Source organism: Plecotus auritus (genome assembly GCF_963455305.1).
Source record: "Plecotus auritus genome assembly, chromosome: 12".
NCBI lineage: Eukaryota > Metazoa > Chordata > Mammalia > Chiroptera > Vespertilionidae > Plecotus > Plecotus auritus.
In genome coordinates this window covers 4,679,020-4,701,951 of record NC_137778.1, presented here as the reverse complement: position 1 = coordinate 4,701,951, position 22,932 = coordinate 4,679,020, and the positions used below count along the sequence as shown (strand labels likewise).

At 41.0% G+C, this 22,932-nt stretch overlaps 1 protein-coding gene across 1 annotated transcript; it reads left to right on the top strand.

Moving 5' to 3' along the window:
• Nucleotides 1-281: 281 nt before the first annotated feature.
• Nucleotides 282-18,083, top strand: SLC19A2 (solute carrier family 19 member 2). The gene is made up of 6 exons (XM_080648552.1): nt 282-698; nt 7,418-8,005; nt 12,302-12,524; nt 13,339-13,531; nt 13,884-14,025; nt 16,088-18,083. Exons 1-6 carry the CDS (start codon nt 495-497, stop codon nt 16,214-16,216), a joined length of 1,479 nt encoding a protein of 492 aa, XP_080504678.1. The 5' UTR covers nt 282-494; the 3' UTR covers nt 16,217-18,083.
• Nucleotides 18,084-22,932: the final 4,849 nt, after the last annotated feature.

Below are 22,932 nucleotides of genomic sequence, written 5' to 3'. Positions count from 1 at the left end.
GGATTAGATCCACACGGAGCATCCCTCACAAGTGAGCGGTGGCGTGGAGGACGAGCGAGCCCTCGGCGCCCGGCGCCCGCAGCCCACTGGCCGTGCGCCCGACCAACGCGCGCTGCCGCCACGGCTCGGCTTTCCACCGAGCCCCGTCCTCCACGCTTCAGCCTGCGGACGTCAGCCGTCTGGCGTGCCGCCACCGGCCAATGGGAGAGAAGCCAGATTCCAAACCTCTCCTGTGATTGGCTCCCTGCCTGGAGGCGGCGGCGGAGGGTGGGCCTTAGGGCGTGCCTGCTTTGGGCCTCGCATCGCCGGGGTGCACTGGAAACTCCCGGCGCGGAGGAGGCCGGAGCGACACCCAGGACGGCCGGGCCCTGCCGGGAGGAGGCGCCGCGGGTGGTGACAGGTGCCGGCGCTGGGGCGACGCTTGAGCCTCATTTCAGCTGGCGAAGGAGGAAAAGGAGGAGGAAGGGGCCGGGTCTCCGCCCCTCGCGCTCCGGATGGATGTGTCCGGCCCGGTGTCCCGGCGGGCGGCGGCGGCGGCGGCCACCATGCTCCTGCGCACGGCGCGGGTCCCGCGCGAGGGCTGGCTCCTGCCCACCTCGCTGCTCTGCGCCTACGGCTTCTTCGCCAGCCTCAGGCCGTCCGAGCCCTTCCTGACGCCGTACCTGCTGGGGCCCGACAAGAACCTGACGGAGAGGGAGGTACGTGCGGCGGAGAGCGGGAGCGGGAGCGGGCGGCAGGTGTGCGGAGGGGATGCGGCGAGGGAAGGGGCGGGAGCCTTTCTGGGCAGATTTGTGACTTTTCCCAGTTGGAAGGCGGCCCGCGCTGTGCGCCGCAGTAATTCAGGCTGTTTGCCCGTTGGTTTTGGGGGCGCGCCTTCTCCGGGCTCGGAGCCGCGGTGCTGGGGTGCTCCAGGCCGGCAGTTCCTTCTGGGGCCGGGGGAGGGCTGGCGGGGAAAGGGGGATATGTTTGGAGAAAAAGGTGAAAACAGCAAGCTGTTCTTTGCGCACGGTAGAGGGCAGGTAATTTTTGTTGTTTGAAAGCAGGGACCCACATGCTGAGTAACCCCTGCTTTTCTCAAAGGATCTGCCCTCCCGCTACTGCAGCCCCTCCCATCCCATACCTTACTTTGTTTTCCGTTGACTTGATGGATGTGCTCAAATGAGGACAGTCCAGGACAGCGAGAGCCCGTCGTCTTAATTTGCCTTGATTCTTAGTTGGATGGGACTGTGTCCAAGGATATGCTGCCCCCCCCCACACACACACACCTCCTGGGATAAAAGCAGATACTTAGATGGTATCGCAGAGTTGGCCCTTAATTACAGTTTTTCTTGCATTGTGAATTGTTGCTTCACAGATGTTAGTTTTGCTCAACTGCACGGTGAGATCTTGCAAAACTGTCCCTCTCTGATTGGGAGCCCGCAGTCCGTGATCAAGAACTTCTTTCTGGTTGATGTTCCCCAGATGAGGGGGTATACGTACTTCAGAAGTGCACTGTGTACTTTAAAAACGTCCAGCTCTCACACCTTATGGTCAATCTCAACACTTGCGTTTTTTGAAGAAGAAAGACATTATATTCACTGAAAAAGGATGACTCAGCGTGACCCCACAAAACCAGAAGAAAGGTTCAACATGCTCTCCCTTGAAGGCTCCAAAGCCTGAAAGCTGAGGTCTGGTGCTCCTTTCTGGGTGGGCACTCGCTCGCGCACCCGTTTTGCCCAGGCTCACTTTCCCTCCCAGTTGCGGTGACATACTCCTGCCTAAACCTGGCTCTTCTCCCTCAGTCACCTCTCAGTATCCCTGCCTAACAGGTCAGAGCAGGATGGCATTCCTCACAGCCCACTCTGTTACTGCATCGCTCCTCCGTTTTCAAGGTCCCTCATCAGGGAATTGAAGGTTGGGTGTTGAAGTCTGGATGGATGGAGGGTTTCATTTGAGTTTCTCATAGTCTCACCTCTAGCAAGTATCACTGATTTTGTCCCAACTTCAGGTCTTCTATTTTATAGTCTTATGGCCCACGCCACTCCACAAGGGACTGCAACAGTTACTCATTACATATTTGAATTGTAATACTGTAATAAAATGGAAAGGGCCAACTCTTGTGAACAGAATGGTTTTACAAGAAGAAAATTACTGCAGTAAAATATGAGAGAATGATCCTGGACACCCCACACAGCCACTGGGTCGGAGGTGTAGGCACTGAAGCAGAGGTGATACTGCTGGTGAGCTGCTGACAATTAAAGTTTCATGTGAACTGCCATGTGATCAGTGTGTGTGCCTTGCCTGACCAAGCACAAGGCCAAGAAACATTCTCCCAGTGTTGATGTTTGAAAGGCAATCTGTTTTGTCACGTGCCCTGGGCAAAGAGTTGCTGTGGGATGTTCCATGCTGTGGGACATGCCCTGTCTTACCAGAAAGCTTTCTAGGGTGAGTGAAATATGTTCAGGGGCATAGGAAGAAAGCAGCGGGGGGGAGGGGGGGGGGGGGGCAGGCCCCGGAAATATTTTCTGATTGTGTAACAAAACCATAGCACACGTCTGTGATTGCAAATTAGATAAGGAAGAGGGCAGGGTTTGGAGAGAAAGCGTGTTTGGAAAAAGGGATGTCATTTGTCTCTGAGGACTCTGGAATTAGGGCTGAGTCTGTTGGTTGTGTGCAGTGTGGCTCTGTTCACCCTGTCCAGAATCCTAGATTTTTAAAAATAATCTAATAATTGAAATAAATAGAACAATGTGTTCTTTCTGACTGAGTGCATGCTTTCACCAATGACAGTGAAATAAAAATCTGACATGGTTTTTAGGCAGATGAATGTTAATCGCTCTCAGTGGTGTTTGTGTTGAAGTTTGTATTTCCCCCTAGAAGACTTGAGAAGGGCCAATACGGATCGTCTTAAATAGAGCTGTTATTAGCCATGTCCAAAGACAAGGAGGGAAGGAAGGACAGACTCTCAAAATGTTTTTTTCTTATATTTCAGGAAAAATGTTCACTTCTTTAGGTACCACTTTGTAAGTTTTAAACACATTAAAATTTGATTGTTTCCCAAGAGTGGAAAGACAAACATTTAATAAAATAGAACTCTTTACCTACAAAATATTTTTAATCCTTTCATCTTTTTTAGCATGTGATTTGACAGACATTCATTACCTTCCTTTGCTTTCCTTAAAAAAAATTCCACCTTCGCTGCCTGATATTCAGAGCCTTACAGAATTTGGCTCTTAACTCCGGAACAGCCTTATTTTCCACTACCTACACCCTTCTTGCCCTCTTCCACATGCCCTCGCTCCTTCCACATTCATCTTAGAGTCCTAAGTCCAGCACGGCTAGGGTCTCATCTCCTGGTCTATCTTGGAGAAACCCTCCCGTACGTATGTATCTGTTGATACCATATCTTTCTGTTCGCCTCCAACTTCCTCATCCTTAAGGTCCATCTCACAGAAGCAACCCCGTATTTCTGATCTCCCTGATCAATAGTGTATTCCACACTAGTTCACAGCTCTTGGAGAACAGGCTTCATTTTATTCTTTTTTCTTGTAATCTTCATACAGCTTGAAAACAGTGTTGTGCAAATAAATGCTTATTAGTTTAATTGAACTTGATTCTAAAATAAAGTCTAAATCTGAATTAGAAATCAAAACCGAACTCTTCCCCTTGACTTTTCTATCTCAGAGGAAAGCCACAAACAAGTCCTGACTCCAAGAGTTGTGACAGGTGCCTTACAATAAAATCCGTTCCTTTTGCTCACGTGGCAGGTTTTACCTGGCATAAGAACATTGTCCAGGGTCTGGACAATAGAGCCTGTAATTTGTCCATTTCTGCATGTAGGAAGTTTCCCTTCAAGATTCAAAGTATCAATCAAAGAAGTATTTTTGGTGTTGGTGTGACAGCTTCTCCTTGGAGGCATTGAGAGAGAAGGGGTCCTTTTTTTGGAGACCCAATGGCTAACCTCTGGAGATGTAGTCTTTATCTTATCTTTTCATGAATGTCCTGTACAAGCACCTCAATGCAGGCTGAAAAGCTGCTGTAGCCCTGGTCACTGTGGCTCAGTTGAGTCAGATGTCCTACCATGCACCAGAAGTCAAGGATTCAATTCCTGGTCAGGGCACATACCTAGGTTGCAGGTTTGATCTCTGGCCAGGGTGCATATAGGAGGCAACTGATTGATGTCTGTCTGTGTCTGTCTGTCTGTCTGTCTCTCTCTCTCTGGAAAAAAAGCTGCTGCAGGCATTAGAGTAACCCTGGAACACAGTAAATGATCAATAACAGTTTTCTGATTGAAGAAATGAGGCATTGAAGTGTGGTGGATTCAGAATATCTAGGTCCAGTTTCTGCCTCTGCCAATTACGACCTATGATCACTTGGGGGACAGTTTATGTAACCTTTCTCTGAGGCCAAGTTCCTCAGTTTTAAAATAGGGATGACAAACATTTCCCTCCTAGGGTTGTTGTTTGGATTAAATGGGGTCAGGTAGGTGTGATTAGCACAGTGTGTAGCTCCTCGGTAGAGATTTGCTATTCTAATGCAGGTCATACTGTGAGAGGGACATTCATGTTAGGTGGATCCTCTCTCACAGGAGAAAAGTCTGGGTTCCTGTTAACAGTGAGTTAAAGAGAAGCCATCTAGTCTCTGCCCGCTTGCCTTTTGTTTTTGTTTCTACTTGGCATTGCAGGTCGGGCAATGTTACGTTTCCTCATCTTCATGATCTATATTGTGGTTTTGTATTAGGAATAGCAACAGACTTGTAAGTATAAACACTTTAAATCATTAACTAAAAGGATGAGATTTATGTAATGAAAATTTGGCAGATAATCATTTGGGGACAATTATTATTGAAAGATGTATAAAGTCTCAGTACAGACCATATTACTAAAGTGAAGAAGTTGAAGTCCAGAGGGGTGTGATAGAAAACAAAAGAAGGTGGGGTGTTGAAGGAAGTGATGGAGGGCATTTTAAAGGAGAGGTGTGATGGCTAATAGCTTTGTGGTGCTTTGTTGGGGAAAACAAGTTGGGGAAATGGGAAGGTGAAGAAACATGCTAAGTCAAACCCAGGAGGAACTTTCAAACTTAAGAAAACGGTAGGAGAGTATCTGTAAAACTACAGGCAGAAAAGCAGTGGGAACTTGTTAATGGAACACAACTATGAAAAGTCTGTAGGGAAGCCTTCACTCTTCCCGGCCTTCATCTCAGGGTATTCTGGTCCCTTTGGTTTTCTACTGAGAGGCATCTTCCACTGTGGTTAAGTCAGCCAAGTGTACTTTGTTCCTCATTTGCTAAAATTTCCACACTTCTGAATTAGAATAATTTCCACAGTTCTCCATTATTCTTTCACGCACATGTTCAGGTGCAAGAACATTTCCTGATCAAGTGGAGGTTGCTAAATGACTTACAAACACAAGTTAGATAAAAATTCATGAAGGTGAGGCTCTTAGACAAATCACTTTTGGTATTCGGCCAGTCAGAAAGATAAATCAAGTCTGGTATGTATTTCAGATTATGTTTTACTTTTATAGTTGTGCTCTGCACTGGCAAAAGATTTCACAATAATTGTTTACTCTGTTGCTCCTCTAAAACCTTAAAACAGCCCATTTTATACTTGAGTAAACTGAGGTATACATAAGAGTTAAAAAGAAAGTCATCCTTGAACTGAGATTGTCAAAGTCTAGGGTTACAGTGCACCATTGCAAAGTATTTAGCCTGTTACCAAGACGACCTTTTAGAAAGCACTTAAAAACTGGGGCCATTGTTCTAGCCAGTTTGTCCAGTGGATAGATCATCAGCCCAAGGACTGAAGGGTCCCAGGTTCGACTGCAGTCAAGGGCACGTACCTCAGTTGCAGGATCTGGCCCTGGTCAGGGAGGCAACCAAGTGATGTGTTCCTCTCACATCAATGTTTCTCTCTCTGTCTCTCCCCCTCCCTTCCACTCTCTCTAAAAATCAATGGGGAAAAATATCATTGAGTGAGGATTAACAAAAAATAAATAAAAATTGGGGCCACAGATGCAGAATTTGAAATGATCTTTAAAAACTGACTGGTCTAGACCTTGCTAGACACAAGGCACATATAAGAGGAAGGAAAAGTCTCCTATGATGATTGTTATTGGAAGAATGGGGATGACAGTTCAGTTAATTTAGCTAATTCATATTGTTCCAAGTGGTCTGTATGTTCATGTTAGTCCTCAAGTCTTCAGACCTATGAATAAAGTGGAGTAAGTGATTTATATATATTCTCTCATTTAATCCTTGCAACAATAACCCTATGGTGTAGGTCTTATCCTTCTTTTATTGATAATGGATAGTAAGTCTAACAGGAACTAAAAGAACTTGCCTAGGATCACACAGCAAATGATGAAACTGAAATTCTAGCTGGGAATCTTAATGGTTTAATGCTTATTTTAAAGATTATTTCTATTATATCTCAATTTTAAAAATACATTGAAAATAAATAGCCAAACACTACTACTTTTTCAAGCAAAAAGGACATCGAAGTTGCCCATAATTCTACCACCCACAGATATTCTATCAACATTGTAACAGCCCAGCCATTGTGGCTCAGTGGTTGAGCATAGACCTATGAACCAGGAAGTCACATGCCCAGGAAGTCGATCCCCAGTAGGGGGCGTGCCGGAGGCAGCAGATCAATGATTCTCTCTCATCACTGATGTTCCTATCTCTCTATCCCTCTTCCTTCCTCTCTGAAATCAGTAAAATATATCTTTAAAAGATTGTAAACAGATTAACCCTTTTATTCCTGGGCTCCCAAAGAAATGAAACTTAAAATTAGAGGATTCAAATCATTCCTAATCAATCAAGCAGTAGGATCAAGGCTTCCTGTCCTGTGCCCCGAAGAAGGAATTGGCAGTGATTCCAAGGCATTTATTTGTTTTGATGACATATATTGAGCCAGGTATGTCATAAACAGTAGGCCGGCTATTAGGTTGTGCAGATGAGTCCACCCTTAAAGAACTATAAGGCAATGGTTCTCAGATCTGACTCATGTTAAAATCTCCTGGGAGGTTTTTAAAAAATGCCGATGGCTGGGCATCCAGAATTCTTAAAGCTCCTCGGGAAATGTGCAGCCATGGCTGAGAACCAGTGATGTGAGGAACTGGGAGATGACACGTACAAAGCAATGTCCAGAGAGCTCTGAGTGTTGTGGTACAAAGATTGTCAGCACCAGCAGTCTCCCAGGGCAAGGAAGCCTAAGAACAAGGCCTTGATGAATGGGCAGGATTTTAAGAAAAAGATGGAGTGGAAATAGGGAACTATATTCCAAACAGTATTCAGAACTGTTGTCATGATTTCTTTGGTTGGTAAGGATGAGGTATTTGAGGTATTAGTAGGTTGTTTTATAAGAATAAATTGTTATGAATATTCCAGGTCCTTTGATATCACTAAGAAGTTTTTATTCTTCTTTGCCTGTCAGGTCTTCAATGAAATTTATCCAGTATGGACTTACTCTTACCTGGTGCTGCTGTTTCCTGTGTTCCTTGCCACAGACTACCTCCGTTACAAACCCGTTGTTCTGCTTCAAGGGCTCAGCCTTATCGTCACGTGGTTCATGCTGCTCTATGCCCAGGGACTGCTAGCCATCCAGTTCTTGGAATTCTTCTATGGCATCGCTACAGCCACTGAAATTGCCTATTACTCTTACATCTACAGTGTGGTAGACCTGAGCAGGTACCAGAAAGTCACAAGTTACAGTCGAACTGCCACCTTGGTGGGCTTCACAGTGGGCTCAGTCCTAGGGCAAATCCTCGTCTCGGTGGCAGGCTGGTCCCTGTTCAGCCTGAATGTCATCTCTCTTACCTGTGTTTCTGTGGCTTTTGCCGTGGCCTGGTTTCTGCCTATGCCACAGAAGAGCCTTTTTTTTCACCATGTTCATTCTACCTGCAAGGGCGTGAATGGTATCAAGATACAAAATGGTGGTATTGTGACTGACACCTCAGCTTCTAACCACCTTCCTGGGTGGGAGGATGTTGAGTTAAAAATCCCTCTAAATGTGGAGGAACCGGTAAGTCCAACTTTAAATGTCTTGTGGTTGCTACTCTGGGGGCCAGGCCAGCAGTGAAAAATCAGACAGGAAACCCCTTATGCTAGACCTTGTGTTCACGTGGATTCAGGTTTTATCCTGAGTTGGATGGAGGTTCATTCATTCATTGAGTCAAGATAAGGTTGATTTAAATTAGGAATGACAAATGTATTTTCCCCTGCAGTGAATGACCTTCAAGGTCAGACTGGCACAACATTCTGTTGCTTGTGTCAGAGATGTTTTAGAAGCCACAGCAAGGGCTATCTCTCCTTTCATCGTTCAGTCTTGGCATATAAATACAGCACTCAGAAGATTTTTGCAAAATGAATAGGTGAAATGATTCCAACAAATGATGAATATCTACTTCCAGTTTCTGACTTGAAGCCAAAGTGTTTACGGATAGGAGTTACTGTCCTCTTCTGTGCTGGAAATTATACTTTGCCGAAGTGCGTAGTAATGAATAATACAGGAGAAGAGGATCAAAAGGAATAGTTAAGAAGATGAAATAATGTTAGAAGTGTGTCTATGAAATTGAGTCTTAGAAGAGGTATGGCATCAAAGTAATTCATCCATTCATTCTCTCTAGACAGGAAGATTCACTGCCTCCCCCAGTCAGTCACCCTTTTCATAAAAGTTTATCTTTCTATCAGGTTATAAGCTATGAGGGGCAAGATTCATTTCAAACATACTGAATTAATCTTAGTTTTCCCGGGATGTGTTTGTTAATAAGCCTGTTAACATTCCATCTTTGTAGACGGGTTCTGTCAGGCATAAAGCCAAGCTCCGCAGGCTTTGTGGGCTGGCTGAGAGTAAAGGACCAGCATGAAGAGAGCCAGGCTCTCCACCTGGAGTTAACCCAACTTGTTTCAACGTGGCATCTAATGTCCTCATCGAAAATTACTCTTTCGCCTTCCCCCATTCTTCACTCTGGTTACTCGTTGAAATGTAGGTTATCATCCCAAAGAGCTTGGGTCCACTGTAGAGCCTGGTGACACTTACCATAAACTCACTTTGACTGTTAGGGCAGCTGCAGTCAGAGTTACCAGGAACTAAGTAGAAATGAAACGCTGACTCCTTCAGTTTGTTAGGTGACGCCAGAGAGTCAACAAAGAGTTGATGAGGGAGGGAAAGGTGTACAAGTGATCATTTGATAGATCTCATGTAGAAGAAAGAATAAGAACCTTTTAAAAATCTGTTTCAAATGTGTCAAAATGGCTTTAGCTAAGACTAATATGTATATACATACCTATAATACATATATATATTTTTAAATATTAACATATTGACCATAGTTCTAAAGATTTTTATAGACCAGTAAGTTTTAAACTTTTTTGAATATAAATAGGAAACTACTTAGTAAGAAACATTTTATGTAGCAACCAGTACACAGGTGTGTGTGTGTGTGTGTGTGTGTGTGTGTGTGTGTATATTAGAGGCCCGATGCACAAAATTTGTGCAAGGGGCTTGGCCCTTGCTGCTGCGGCTGCCTCGGGGACTTCGTCCAGAAGTTTGTCTGGACAGTTGTTATGCTGTTCGGTCTAATTAGCATATGAGCTCGTTATTATATAGGATATATTTATATATATATACATATATACACACACACGTATATATATATGTGTGTGTATATATATATATATATATATATATATATATATATATACACTTTATATGTAAGTGAAACCATGGTTTTTAAAATACATTATTCTGACACATTCCATTCACTTTATTTTTTATCATGTGATCATTGCTCACTAAATTGATTTTATTACCTACTCATGAGTTGAAACTTAGTCAATTAATGAGTTGAAATCTACAGTCATAGAACAAATTGATATTTGTTACTTATAGATAGGCAAAGTGTGAATACTTGACATGCTGAATAGTTATAACATTTTAGAGTTAAAAGTGATTCAAACCACAAGTCTTAGAATAATAAGAGCATCTTAAAGTTACAAGGGACATTAGATCTCATCAACCCTCTCATGTTAGAGAGGAGGATCAGGATCAGAGATTGTGACTGTAGAATTATACAGATACACTCCTAAACATAGGTGAAGAATATACGTGAGATCACTTCAACCTATACTGTGCTCCATGAAGTCTTTCACGGGGTGACAGCCGTCAGAACCATCCTGTTGGTTACAGTGTGGTAAAAGTTAGGATTCAAGCCCATACCATAATGTCCTTGGCTTTGCTCCTGGCACCCCAACAGGCAGGCAGTACTGCTTGGCGCTTACAGCCCTAAAATACTGCTTTTCTTTGACAAGCTTGAAGGAAAGTCAAAATACGGATGTTGGAGGCTGCACTGTCATTTTAAGTTGACAAAGCTTATAACTGAACCATAAGTTATAATTGAAGTAATTATGGTAAAGAAGAATATGCAGGTAGGTGGGTGGTTTGATCTTGATTTTATAGAAAGGGGAAATGGGCTAGCAAGTGACGTGGTATCGAGAAGTAATGATTGGTAAGAGTACTGAATGGCTTCTGAAAGCTATTGTCTGAGTTGAGACCTGAGTAACATAAAGGAACTAGCCATGAAAATCAGAATAAAGTGCAGTACTGACTCATAGAACCATATTTTGACAAATAATAAGTTTGTCAAACTTATTCTCAAAAATTTCCATTGTAGCCAGTTTTAACTATAGATAAATTTCCCTTTGCATGACTGAGCTCAATAAAGAGTGGCCTTTCACTTGTAAAGCCTTAATTATACCCTGTCAAGGTTCTATTTAAAGGAGAAAGAGGCTACACAAAATTAACTCAAATTGGATTAAGATTTGAGACAGTAAGACCCGAAACATTAAACTCTTAGAAGAAAACAAAGGCAGTAAGCTTCGTGACATTGGTCTTAGCAATGATTTTTTAAACTGACACCAAAAGCAAAAGCAGCAACAGCAAAAATAAGTGGGTCTACATCAAACTAAAAAGCTTCTGCATAGCAAAGGAAACAGTCAACAAAATGAAAGGGCAACCTACTGAATAGGAGAAAATATTTGCAAATTATATATCTGACAAGGGGTTAATATCCAAAATACATAAAAAACTAATACAACTCAATAGTAAAAAAAATCCAATTGAAAAACAGGCAAAAGATCTGAATAGACATTTTTCCAAAGAAGACACGCACGTGGCTAACAGATACATGAAGAGATACTTCTAATCACCAGGGAAATGCAATCAAAACCACACACACCTGTTGGAATGGTTGTTCTCAGAAAGATAACAAATGTTGACGAGGATATGGAGAAAAGGAAACCCTTTGTCACTCTGATAGAAGTGTCAATTGGATATCCATATGATCCAGCAATTCTCCTTCTGTGTATTTATCTGAAGAAAACAAAAACACTAACTCAAAAAGGTATCTGCACCCCATGTTCATTGTAGCTTTAGTTAAAATAGCCAAGATATGGAAACAACCTATGTGTCCATCAGTGGATGAACAAAGAAAGACAATGTGTATAATAATGGAAAATTATTAGCCATAAAAAATGAATTCTGCCCTGGCCGGGTGACTCAGTTGATTGGAGCTTTGTCCTGTGCACCAAAAGGTTGCAGGTTCAATTCCCAGTCAGGGCACCTACCTTGATTGCATGTCCGATCCCTGATTGGGGGTGGTACGGGAGGCAGCCAATTGATGTTTCTCTCATACATCAATGTTTCTCCTTTTCTCTCTCTCTAAAATATAAATACATAAAAACATATCCTTGGGTGAGGATTAAAGAAAAAATCTTTATTCTTGCCATTTAAAAACAACATAGATGGACTTCAAGTATATTATGCTAGGAGAAATAAGTCAAAAAGAAGACAAATACCATATGATCTCACTTATATTTGGAATCTCAAAACAAAACGCACACACACACAACCAAAAATCCAAAAGCTCATAGATATGAAGAATAGATTGGGATTGGGCGGTAGGAGAAATGGGTGAAGGGGTCAAAAGGTACAAACTTCCAGTTATAAAATAAATAAGTCCTGGGGATACAATGTGCAATATGGTGATGATAGTATTGCATATTTGAAAGTTGCTAATAAAATAGGTCTTAAAAGTTCTCATTACAAGAAAAATTTTGTAACTATGTATCAAGAGTTCATTCTTGTATTTATTATTGTTATTTTCCGTATGAACAGCTGTGAGCCCACTTTTGCCCCACCCTGTGTATTTTGCACAAAGGAAAAGAGTGACACCTGTTAAACTAAATACTGAGTCTATACAGTTGCTTCCTGTCCCGTTGCCTTCGAGATGGTTGAGCTTTCTTCCCTTCGGTTGTGTAGGAGCCCCAGCCAGACCGGCTCCTCGTGCTGAAGGTACTGTGGAATGACTTCTTGATGTGCTACTCCTCCCGCCCTCTGCTCTGCTGGTCCGTGTGGTGGGCCCTCTCCACCTGTGGCTATTTTCAAGTGATCAACTACACACAGGGCCTGTGGGAGCAGGTGATGCCTTCTCGCCATGCTGCTATCTATAACGGAGGCGTGGAGGCCGTTTCCACCTTACTGGGTAAGCAGTGCTGAGTTAGGGATGGTCAGGAGGGGGAGTCCTCTGGTAGTCGTCAACCATAATCAGGTTTTCTCTCCTCGCCCAAACTTGAAGTAACTCCAAAGAATGATTTACTTATTTTGAGCTCTGATATTATAATTTATGTATATTAACTCAGTCCTTACAAAATTCCTGAGATAGCTGCAATTGCCATCCTATTTTACAGTTGAAACCATGGACAGATAAGTTATTAACTTGCCCAAGGTAATATAGATGGTAAGTAGTGAGGTTAAGATTTGAACTCAGAGCCAGTGTCATTGACTGCTTTATTCTGTTGTCCCTTTCTAATTTGTTGACATGCCTCACTTTACATGATTTCTATAAACACTTATAACTGCACTTGGCACTCAGGAGCACTCCGTACATTTTAGCTGTCATTATCATTGTCGTCATTTTACCAAAGGGCAGAGATGCCATTTTGCCATGTTCTCAATGGCTCCTCAGGGAGGAGAGAGGCCCTGTCCTGCCACGGTGCCAAGCTTAGGAGCAGTGGTTCTTTTGGACATGGCCTCTGCCTCAGCCGCATTTCTTCAGCAGCCTCCCTGGACCTGTGGCCTCCTTTCCCATCTCACTGCCAACTGCCCTGATTCAGTCTCTCATCCTCACACTGGCTCTATAGCATTTATTCCATCAAGTCCAATTCTCTGCCTCCCTTTCAAGGCCCTCCCTAATCTTGAGCACCCTCTATATAAGTTCACAGCTTTAAAATGGAATAATCTAAGCTGATTTAAATTTTTTTAAATAGTCTTTATTTATTGCTCTTTTCATTCTGCAGGTGCTGTTGCCGTTTTTGCAGTTGGTTACATAAAAATTTCCTGGTCCACTTGGGGAGAAATGACACTGTCTCTGTGTTCTCTCCTGATTGCGGCCGCAGTGTACATCATGGACACCGTGGGTAACATTTGGGTGTGCTACGCGTCCTATGTTGTCTTCAGAATCATCTACATGTTACTCATCACTATAGCAACGTATGTATTTTATTCAAAGAAGCATTAGGAAAAGTTGTGATTGGATAAACCTTTTGGTTTCTTTACAAAGAAATTAAATTTTCTAGTTAAAAGAGGCAAATGGGAGAAAGCACTGTATTGTTTGTTTTCTCCTGAGGAAGTATTTAGGCAAGGTTCATTTAATTCCTCGTTCACGTGTTCCTGCTGTTTCCAGATTTTGCATGAGATTGACATCATTTAGCAACAAAATACTTTTCACTTGGTTGGGAAGGTGATTGACAGTAGAAGGAAGGGGGTACCCTTCCCATTTAAATTAAAATTTTAACTACCCAGGAAGAAATTCTTATCTATTTATTCTTCTTTATTTTTTAAGTTTTCAGATTGCAGCAAACCTCAGCATGGAGCGTTATGCCCTAGTGTTTGGTGTCAACACCTTCATTGCTCTGGCCCTGCAGACGCTGCTCACGCTCATTGTAGTCGATGCCAGTGGCCTTGGCTTAGAAATTACCACTCAGGTAAGAGCTGTTTTGCACTGAAGAAGTTACGCCTTGATCAGGGTGACACAGTGGAACATGCCTAATGAAAAGAAATTCAAACAGTATAGACTGACATAACATAAAAAGTAACGGTGTCCCCTCCTGTCAGTCCTCCCACTTCTGTAGTTCTTTGCTACCTGGAGCATGTTGGGGGCAACCCTGCCTTATCTCGCAGCTAAGTTTCCTCCCTTCTTTATTTAATCCCCTCCTCCAGATACCAAGGTAATGGCTTGCTGTTGACGAATAGCATTCTGATTCTTAACACACGACCTATTGAGGAAACACCTGTACAAACACCGAAGACTATGTGAACACATTTCTTCATTGAGGGATCGTATGGTTGCATATGCCTTCATGCATTGTGAGCCTATAGGTAGAGTTTGCTCTGTACTTGGGCAAAACAGGAGATTAAATAAAAAAGTGCCCCATTCCAGGCCAGAAAATTGCTTCTCCGTTATTCCCTCCATACTTCCACATTAGTTTTGTCAGAATAGAAAGACCCAACATATCAGCAGTAATTAACTGTATTTTCACTGATGAGCTCTAAAAGAGAAATCATAATAATAGGTAATGTGCACTGAGCACTTTCTACATGCCAGGCACTTTATATAGGATTTTGTAGAGTTGTCAGGTTAGAATGGAGAAAATAATCTGAGAGTTAAGTAATGTTAAGTGTTAAGGTCACCGAGTCAACAATAGTGGCGCAGAGCCAGGATCTCAACCAGAATCTAACTCTGAAGCCTGCTTGTCTCGATCTGCATTTGCTGCCTCCAAAAGGTGGAGCGGGGAGCAGAGGAGGGGAGCTTATTACTTTCTATGTTTCCCAGTTCCTACTGGCAGTAGAAACCTCAGGAGACCTTGCAAGAGTTAGGTGCTTCATTAAGGATGGAGGGTAGGACAGAAACTAGAACCTGCTATCCTGCTATAAAATTAGGGGTTTAGACATATGGGGTAATAGGAATGTGTGGGCTGTGCTGAACCTCTAACTGTGGTGATTTACAGATTTCCTATAGGAAAACATATCCAATCTTTTAAAAACCTGGTTTAGAACCCATGAACAGCTTATGTATATTTAGTTATTTTAAGAAGAATATGATGGTGACTATGTTGCTAAACTATATAGCCACATTAAAAAGTTGGCTTAGATGCCGAAACCGGTTTGGCTCAGTGGATAGAGCGTCGGCCTGCGGACTGAAAGGTCCCGGGTTCGATTCCGGTCAAGGGCATGTACCTTGGTTGCGGGCACATCCTCAGTGGGAGGTGTGCAGGAGGCAGCTGATCGATGTTTCTCTCTCATCGATGTTTCTAGCTCTCTATCCCTCTCCCTTCCTTTCTGTGAAATATCAATAAAATATTAAAAAAAAAAAGTTGGCTTAGAGAGGATCCATATAAAATGTAATCCTATAATGGAATCTACAGGGTGGGGCAAAAGTAGGTTTACATAAACACAGTTTATTCATTATTATTATGTATTAATTATTGTATTATTTTCCATACAAACAACTAGAAACCTAATTTGCCCCAATCTATAGTTTATCTTCTACTGCCCTCTTCTGGGGAAGAATCAAAGTTCTTGATCTTCAGAACTTGGCCTGTTGGTCATACCCAGGTACTAATCTACCAGCTTGAGGGTAGAGACCATGACTCAGTGACAACAACAAAAATACCAACAGTAGTATTAACAGCATCGGCATGGTGCTAATAAACATTGACGTACATGATCGCATCCTTCCCAACAACCCTGTGAAGTAGGAAATATGAATTCCATTTTGTAAATGAAGTTAAGGTTCAGAGATTAGGTATCTCAGTCAAGGTCACACAGCTGGTCAAGGGTGTCAACAGGATTCACACGGAGGCATCCAGGCTTCTGTGCCACCACACCCTGCTGCCTCTGTTTTCAGTGCCTCGCACATTAGGCAAGCACACTACTTTTTAAAGTTGTATTGAGAAACTGAATTCCTTTAATATGTACGTTTTCATATGTGTAATACAACAGCTCTTCTTATTAATAATGCTATACATGACTTGTTTCCCCCTTTAGTTCCTGATCTATGCAGGTTACTTTGCACTCATCGCTGTGGTTTTCCTGGCTAATGGTATAGTCACTATTATGAAGAAATATACAAAGCAGGAAGATCCAGAGTCAAGTTCTCAAGTAACCACTTCATAATTCACTACTGACAAGCTTCTTATAGCAAGAACTCCGCACAGCCACAGTCCCTGGATGTATTTAATTTTTTAAGGTGTAGAACATATATTTATGAATGTGCATTTCATGGCTTCAAAGCAGCCAATTGACTATACCTGTGTTCCCAGCGTAACATAATCGTGTTCAGAGGAACAGAAGGAAAGTTTGTTTATTTAAGGATGACTTTTTTCTGGTTCAGAAGTGAACTTGATTTTGAAAACCAAGTCACGGCGAGCAGTCAAACAGCACGTGGTGTTGTATACTTGATAGCAAGTGAGCTTGGTGTCTCATAGGTCAAGTACTTCTACATCTGATTAGACAGAAGCTTGAGACCAGGGTCTCACAGGGGCCACAGATGTTACAGGTCAAGATAGGAATATGTTGTAATAGCACCTGTCTCTGTACAACTTAATTCTTTTGTGTTACTCATGTGCACTTGCTTTCTACAGATGAAAGTTGTTCCTATCACAGGCAGTATTTGCCCTGGTTTGATGTCCTGCCCTCTAAGGAGTATGTGTTATTTCTAATAAGTTATGTTTAAGAATTCATTGTATGAATGTTTTCAGTTCCCATCTTGCCAGTTACATATTTGTGTAGATTTTTGTTTGAAATACATGTTTGCATCATTCTATGCTTCCCAGAGAAGCTCATTTAGTTAGAAAATAAGGCAAGTTTTGAAGCCTGCTAATAAGCTGCGTGAAGAGACCTAATTCAGAAAATGTAGGTAGATTTCCTCGTCTTTTATTCCTCCATAGTAAGGACTGTTAATTCCATGATGAAAAGTTAAAATTTGGGCTAAAGACACAATTAGCCCACTCTGTATTTGCATCCCCTTTTATTTCCAAAATAAAATGAAAAAGTCTTTTTTAAAATAATTTCATCTCCATTTATAACTTTTATATTTGTCCTTCTTATCCAAGATAAGGTTGTCATTAGGAGTTGGATTATTCCAAGGCCTTTTTCACAAACTGAGCCTTTTTGATGATTTCAATGGGACAGAAACCAGGATAGAGACGATTCCTGCATTTTGTACATTAAATCTGCCTTTGCTCTAAAGGTGGATCATCTTTAATATTTGCTTAAAATAACTGCTAGTGATTCCAGTTCCAAGGTACTTGAAAAAATATTCTGTATGCATTTATACATTAACAAATCAGCCAACCTACCTAGTGGCTGCTAGAATATGTGAGACGTGAAGAGGACTTTAAAGCCAACTTGGTTGCCTTATCTTGAAAAGAACCTCGTTAGCTCCTTTCATCTGGGGATGTTAATATTTTTCGAGTGACACAGCTAAACTGTGAATAATAGTGTCAAGATTGCAAAATTGACATATATTTGGTTTAAGCAGGAACTCTAAAAGTAAATGAATAGAATAAGAAGAGGTCATTTTCCATTCAACATCTTTTTGGATATAGGGAAAGGAAAAGAACACTAGCTATGGAAGGGAAGGGGACGTGAATGTCTTAAAGTAACAGCCTGGAATTTTATCTCTTATTTTATTTTGCTATATAGGGAATTGTTTACGCAGAAACAAAAGAAGAGTGGTACTTGAGGGGTTTTATTTAATCTTTTTAAATAAAATGGACTGTTATATAATCAAAGTGTTCACGTTACCAAAGCATCATCTCCCTGGAATTTAATTTGAAGTGTGTGGCACACAACTGGAGCCTTTACTTATTAAGACAGTAACAGGTTCACGTCTTGGTGGGTGGCCATGTTTGCAGAATGCTGAACACTATTTGCAAGTTGTACTGTATGCAGTTTTGCAAAGTGGAAATAATTTGTTGTACTTTTTATTCAATTCTGTATAGCTTATAAAATTATTTTTATTAAATAAATATTTTACAGTATATTTCCCTTTTTAAATCAAAATTATTTTAAATTTATCTTTTGCTTCAGTGGGACCTTTGTATTACACCTTTAAATCTTTTAATAATTTCTCTTATGACAATTTCATATTAAGCCTTCCCCTCACCTGACCTTCCTAATTAACCTTGATGTCTTATTAATTCTTCCATTGTTTTGTGGTCTTTACCTTTGACTCTTCCCCTTATTTCTGTTGTTTTCCTATTTTTTTCTAGCATTGCATTGCACTGTTCATTTTTCTTGATCTTCATCTTGATATCTTTCATCTCTGTTTTTAAAGCATTCTCCCTTTTAGAAACTGAAAAGGCCCACATTCTCGTTGGTGTTAACTGAATTTTTAAAATAAATGAAATCAATTCAAGGGCAGAAGCTATCATCTTGTTCGAACTTCCCAGCTTCTTTGTTCCCGCCCAGAATATTCTGACACCCAGGGAAGCATCTTCCTGCCATCCGTCGAGAATCATTTGGTCATCATGTCCCAGAAACAAATCCATCTTTTCTTACAACCAATGAGCACCTTCCCTTTAATACCCAATTCCAAAACCTGCTTCATTAAGGCATTTCATTGATTATCACCAAAGACTTGGGAATTTTTCATGGAAACAAAATTTTTTAAAGATTAAGTTTTCTGTTCCTATAGTTCTAACCCTTGTATGCCTTTCCCATTGTATGCCTTCTGTGCAGGGGTCCTGTCTTATTTTTGTCTTTTGTTGCAGAACAGATTCCAGTGCCATATGAATATCTATAATAATAAAAACATAATATGCTAATTAGACCGGAAGACCTTCCGGATGAAGCCAGGGCTGCGAGGGAAGCCTGGGTGCTGGCAGCAGGGGTTGGGGGTGGGGGTGGGGGAGGGAAAGGAAGGCCTACTCTTGCACGTATTTCGTGCATCGGGCCTCTAGTTGAATTATATAATTGATACGCAATGGGCTCAATATAGCCACCTGCCAGTGCAATAGCTAAATGCCCATTATTTTATAAAACATTAAAGTGATTACCAATAATCTCTAGTCCATGGGACGTTTTATTCAAGGCATTGTGCTTCAATGATAGAAACGGGTTACTATTTTACTTAATCATGGCATCCTCATAATTAATACTTTTGTATAACACGATTTAGGTTGCAAAAGGCGTTTCTGGACATCATCTCCTTTGATTCTGGAAAAGGATCTTGTAGTAGTCCTAATTCCTCTATTCTTTTTTTCATTAATATTGGTGGGAGGGAGTTCAGAATGCTAGGTTTTTAAAGAGTACATCTTTGCCAACTTCCTCATACTTTTGATCAGTATTTCTACGATCCTTCTGTATTCCTTCAGAACTCAGGCCAATTATGGTTGAGACCTTGACTGGAACATTTTCTGCTGACTAGGAGAAATTGAATAGTTGCCACCTGTCATAAGCTTTGAATTTCTCTGGAGTAATGTTTGGTGAACTACCCCCTCCCCGCCCCCAATATAAACTTCAATTAATGGAGCAGGTCTGCAAAATATCTATCTCAACAAACACAAAAACATGAAAATATCCTGTCTGTCTGTACAGGTTAGAAGAAATGAATGATACACTTAACTTGCCCAAAGATGGTACTGATTTTAATAGAAATGTTTGTTCACAGGCTGTCTTGCAGTGGTTTTCACCATATGTCTGTGATATCTCAGAGGCTGCCACAGCAATTGGGGGTAGATTGCATTTTTATGCCCCACCCACCTTTTGTGTTTTATGCCAGAGATTCTGAACTACCTAAAGATCCTGGAGTCAACTGGATGGGCCCTCACAAATACCATCTATCTGTGTACAAATGCCCTGCCTGCCCTCTTGCAGTCTTTTCATTCTTCAGAAGTCAGCGCTGACATCAACACTCTGCAGAAGTCTTTTTATTGTCACCTTTTCCTAGTCCCTTTTCTTTTCTTAGCTAAATGCACCCTTGTGCACCACCCTATGCTCCCTCTGTTTAACTCCATCTTCTTTTAAAGTGTGTGAGTGCCTTCATGCAGATATTGGGAATTAGCCCTAATATTTCTCTGCCTTCTTAAATAAATGATGGTGAAATAAACCCTTTTTAAAGTGGCTCAGGTTTATCACTGTGGATTGCACAGTGTTCTAATTTAGTGTTTATCTCTGCTTGCCTGTGGAAAAGATGAGCCAAGATTTGAGTTTTATTCTAGGTAGCCTCTGCTTTGAACTCCTTTTTTTTTTTTTTTTTTTTTTTAAATATATTTTATTGATTTTTTTTTATAGAGAGGAAGGGAGAGGGATAGAGAGTTAGAAACATCGATGAGAGAGAAACATCGATCAGCTGCCTCCTGCACACCTCCCACTGGGGATGTGCCCGCAACCAAGGTACATGCCCTTGACCGGAATCGAACCCGGGACCCTTCAGTCCGCAGGCCGACGCTCTATCCACTGAGCCAAACCGATCAGGGCTGCTTTGAACTCCTTTTACTTATTCTCCCTATTTGTCAGTCTGTCACCCTTCTAGTTTTTTTTTTTTTTTTTTTTTTTCTGGTGTCAGTGTTTATCTACTTTTAACAAATCACCCCTATTCTTTTCCTTCCTTTCCAATGATCACATTCTAATTTCTGGGCTGGGAACTCACAGACCTGAACCTATATATACATAAAAGCCTAAGCTACCGAACGACTGGTCAACCTGTTGCTATGATGTGCACTGACCACCAGGGGGTAGATGCTCAACACAGGAGCTGCCCTCTGGTGGTCAGTGCTCTCCCACAGCCAACTTCCTGCACCCCGAACCCTGGCCGGTCGGCCGGATGGCCCCGATCTGGCTGGCCGGCCAACCTCCTGCGGCCCCCATCGGCCCCAGGCCAAGCAACCCCGCCCGTGCACGAATTTATGCACCAGGCCTCTAGTTTGTTATAATAAGGACTGTGAGAGACTCACAAACAGCTCCAGCTTAGCTCACAAATTTTGTAGTAACTTTTTATTATTGCTTTCAAGCGTTTTTACACTTGTTTTTGTTTGCAACTGGATTTGAGGTAACTGGAACTCTAACTTCCATTTAAGTGGGGTGTAAATCTAAATTTTATGGGAGAGATAATCCAGGTTTTATACTCACTTAGATAACACAGGGCTCTGATGATTGTAATGTTTCATGTATATATCTTTGAAATGGATACATCAACACCTAGCTATTTTATATATTAGTTAATAAAATTATATAGGTTTCAACTGTACAGTTCTGTACAAACTGATAATGTACAGAATATTTTTATTGTAGAATTCCAGACATAATTTAAAATTATTATTTTCATTTTGGACATTTAAAGATATTCTCTCTAGAATCTATTCTCATCGCTTTTGGGAACTATGTAATAGTAATAGTCACCATTTATTGAGCACTTTGTATGCATCAAGCATTGTGCTAAGCACATGATTACCTTACTTCATCCTCATAGTTCTAAAGGCAAGTGTTAACATTTTCTCTGTTTTAAAGATGGTGTAACTAGACTTCAAAATTAAAATCTATAAGCTAGTTAAGCACAGGACACAGGATCCATATATTAATCTTGAGAACTTTCTTTTAAAAAAATTATTTTCAACTCTCCAGTGATGGGTTTGCCCACTATTCCATTAATATTTTTATAATTTTTTTGTTGACATATAATTCATATACCATATACTTCATCCTTTAGCAGTCACCCACCCAACTGATCTTCAATAGCAGCACCCACACACCACCCAGTCCTAGGCAACCACTAATCTACTTTCTGTCTCTGTAGATTTGCCTGTTCTGGATATTTCATAGAAATGGAATCATACAATATGTGGTCTTTTGTGTCTGGCTTCTTTCACTTAACAATGTTTATAATTTCATGGTTCATCGATGTTGTAGTATTTACCAGTACGTCATTCCTTTTCATTGCTGAAAATATCCCATTGCATGGATATAACATTTCATCTATCCAGTCATCATTTGATGGACATTTGTCTCCAATTTTTGGCTGTTATGAATAGAGCTGCTATATCCCATTAATATTTGCAACAAACATTTGCAAATATTTCGGAGAGTCAGTGGAAAAATATTAAACTAGGAGTTCTGAAACCTAAGGTCTACTCTAGCTTTGGTAGTAATTCCATGTTCACTAAAGGAGATTTGACTAAAATTCCTTTGTCCTTCCACAGTCAAAAATTTCATTTTATTTTGTGTCTTTTTTTCAAATGTGTGGCCTCAGACTGAGTTCTGCAGCAGAAGAAACATTAGATCATTACAACTCTAAGTTCTATACTGCAGCTAGGAAATGTAACCCATTTTAACCTTAAATTTTTTTTTGTGAACTTACTGTCTGAATAATACTTAAAAGTTCAATTTTACATTGCTCCTCTTTTGATGAAAAGGTGCTCTATTATATCAAATGATAGAAATTGTAATAAAAGTTTTAAAAACAATGAACACTGGATTGTATAAGTAAATATTTTCATTTATTCTTTTTTATTTATTTCTGGCAGGGAAGAGATAGTCCTAATTTCTTTCATTTGTCACCACAATCTAAATTCATCTTGCTTTCACTTTTTAAAAAATATATATTTGTATTTATTTCAGAGAAGAAGGGAGAGGGAGATAGAAACTTCAATGATGAGTGACAGTCACTGATCAGCTGCCTCCTGCACACCCCCATCTGGGGATGGAGCCCTGACCATGAACAGTGACCTCCTGGTTCATAGGTCAACGCTCAACCACTGAGCCACGCGGGTGGGGTCATCTTGCTTTCTCTTTATACATAAAAAGGATGTTTGAGGATTTAAGGGAGTTCTAGTTTTTTATGAATTTTAAATTCATTCTAGTTATGAATTTTAAATATTAAATTTATTAGG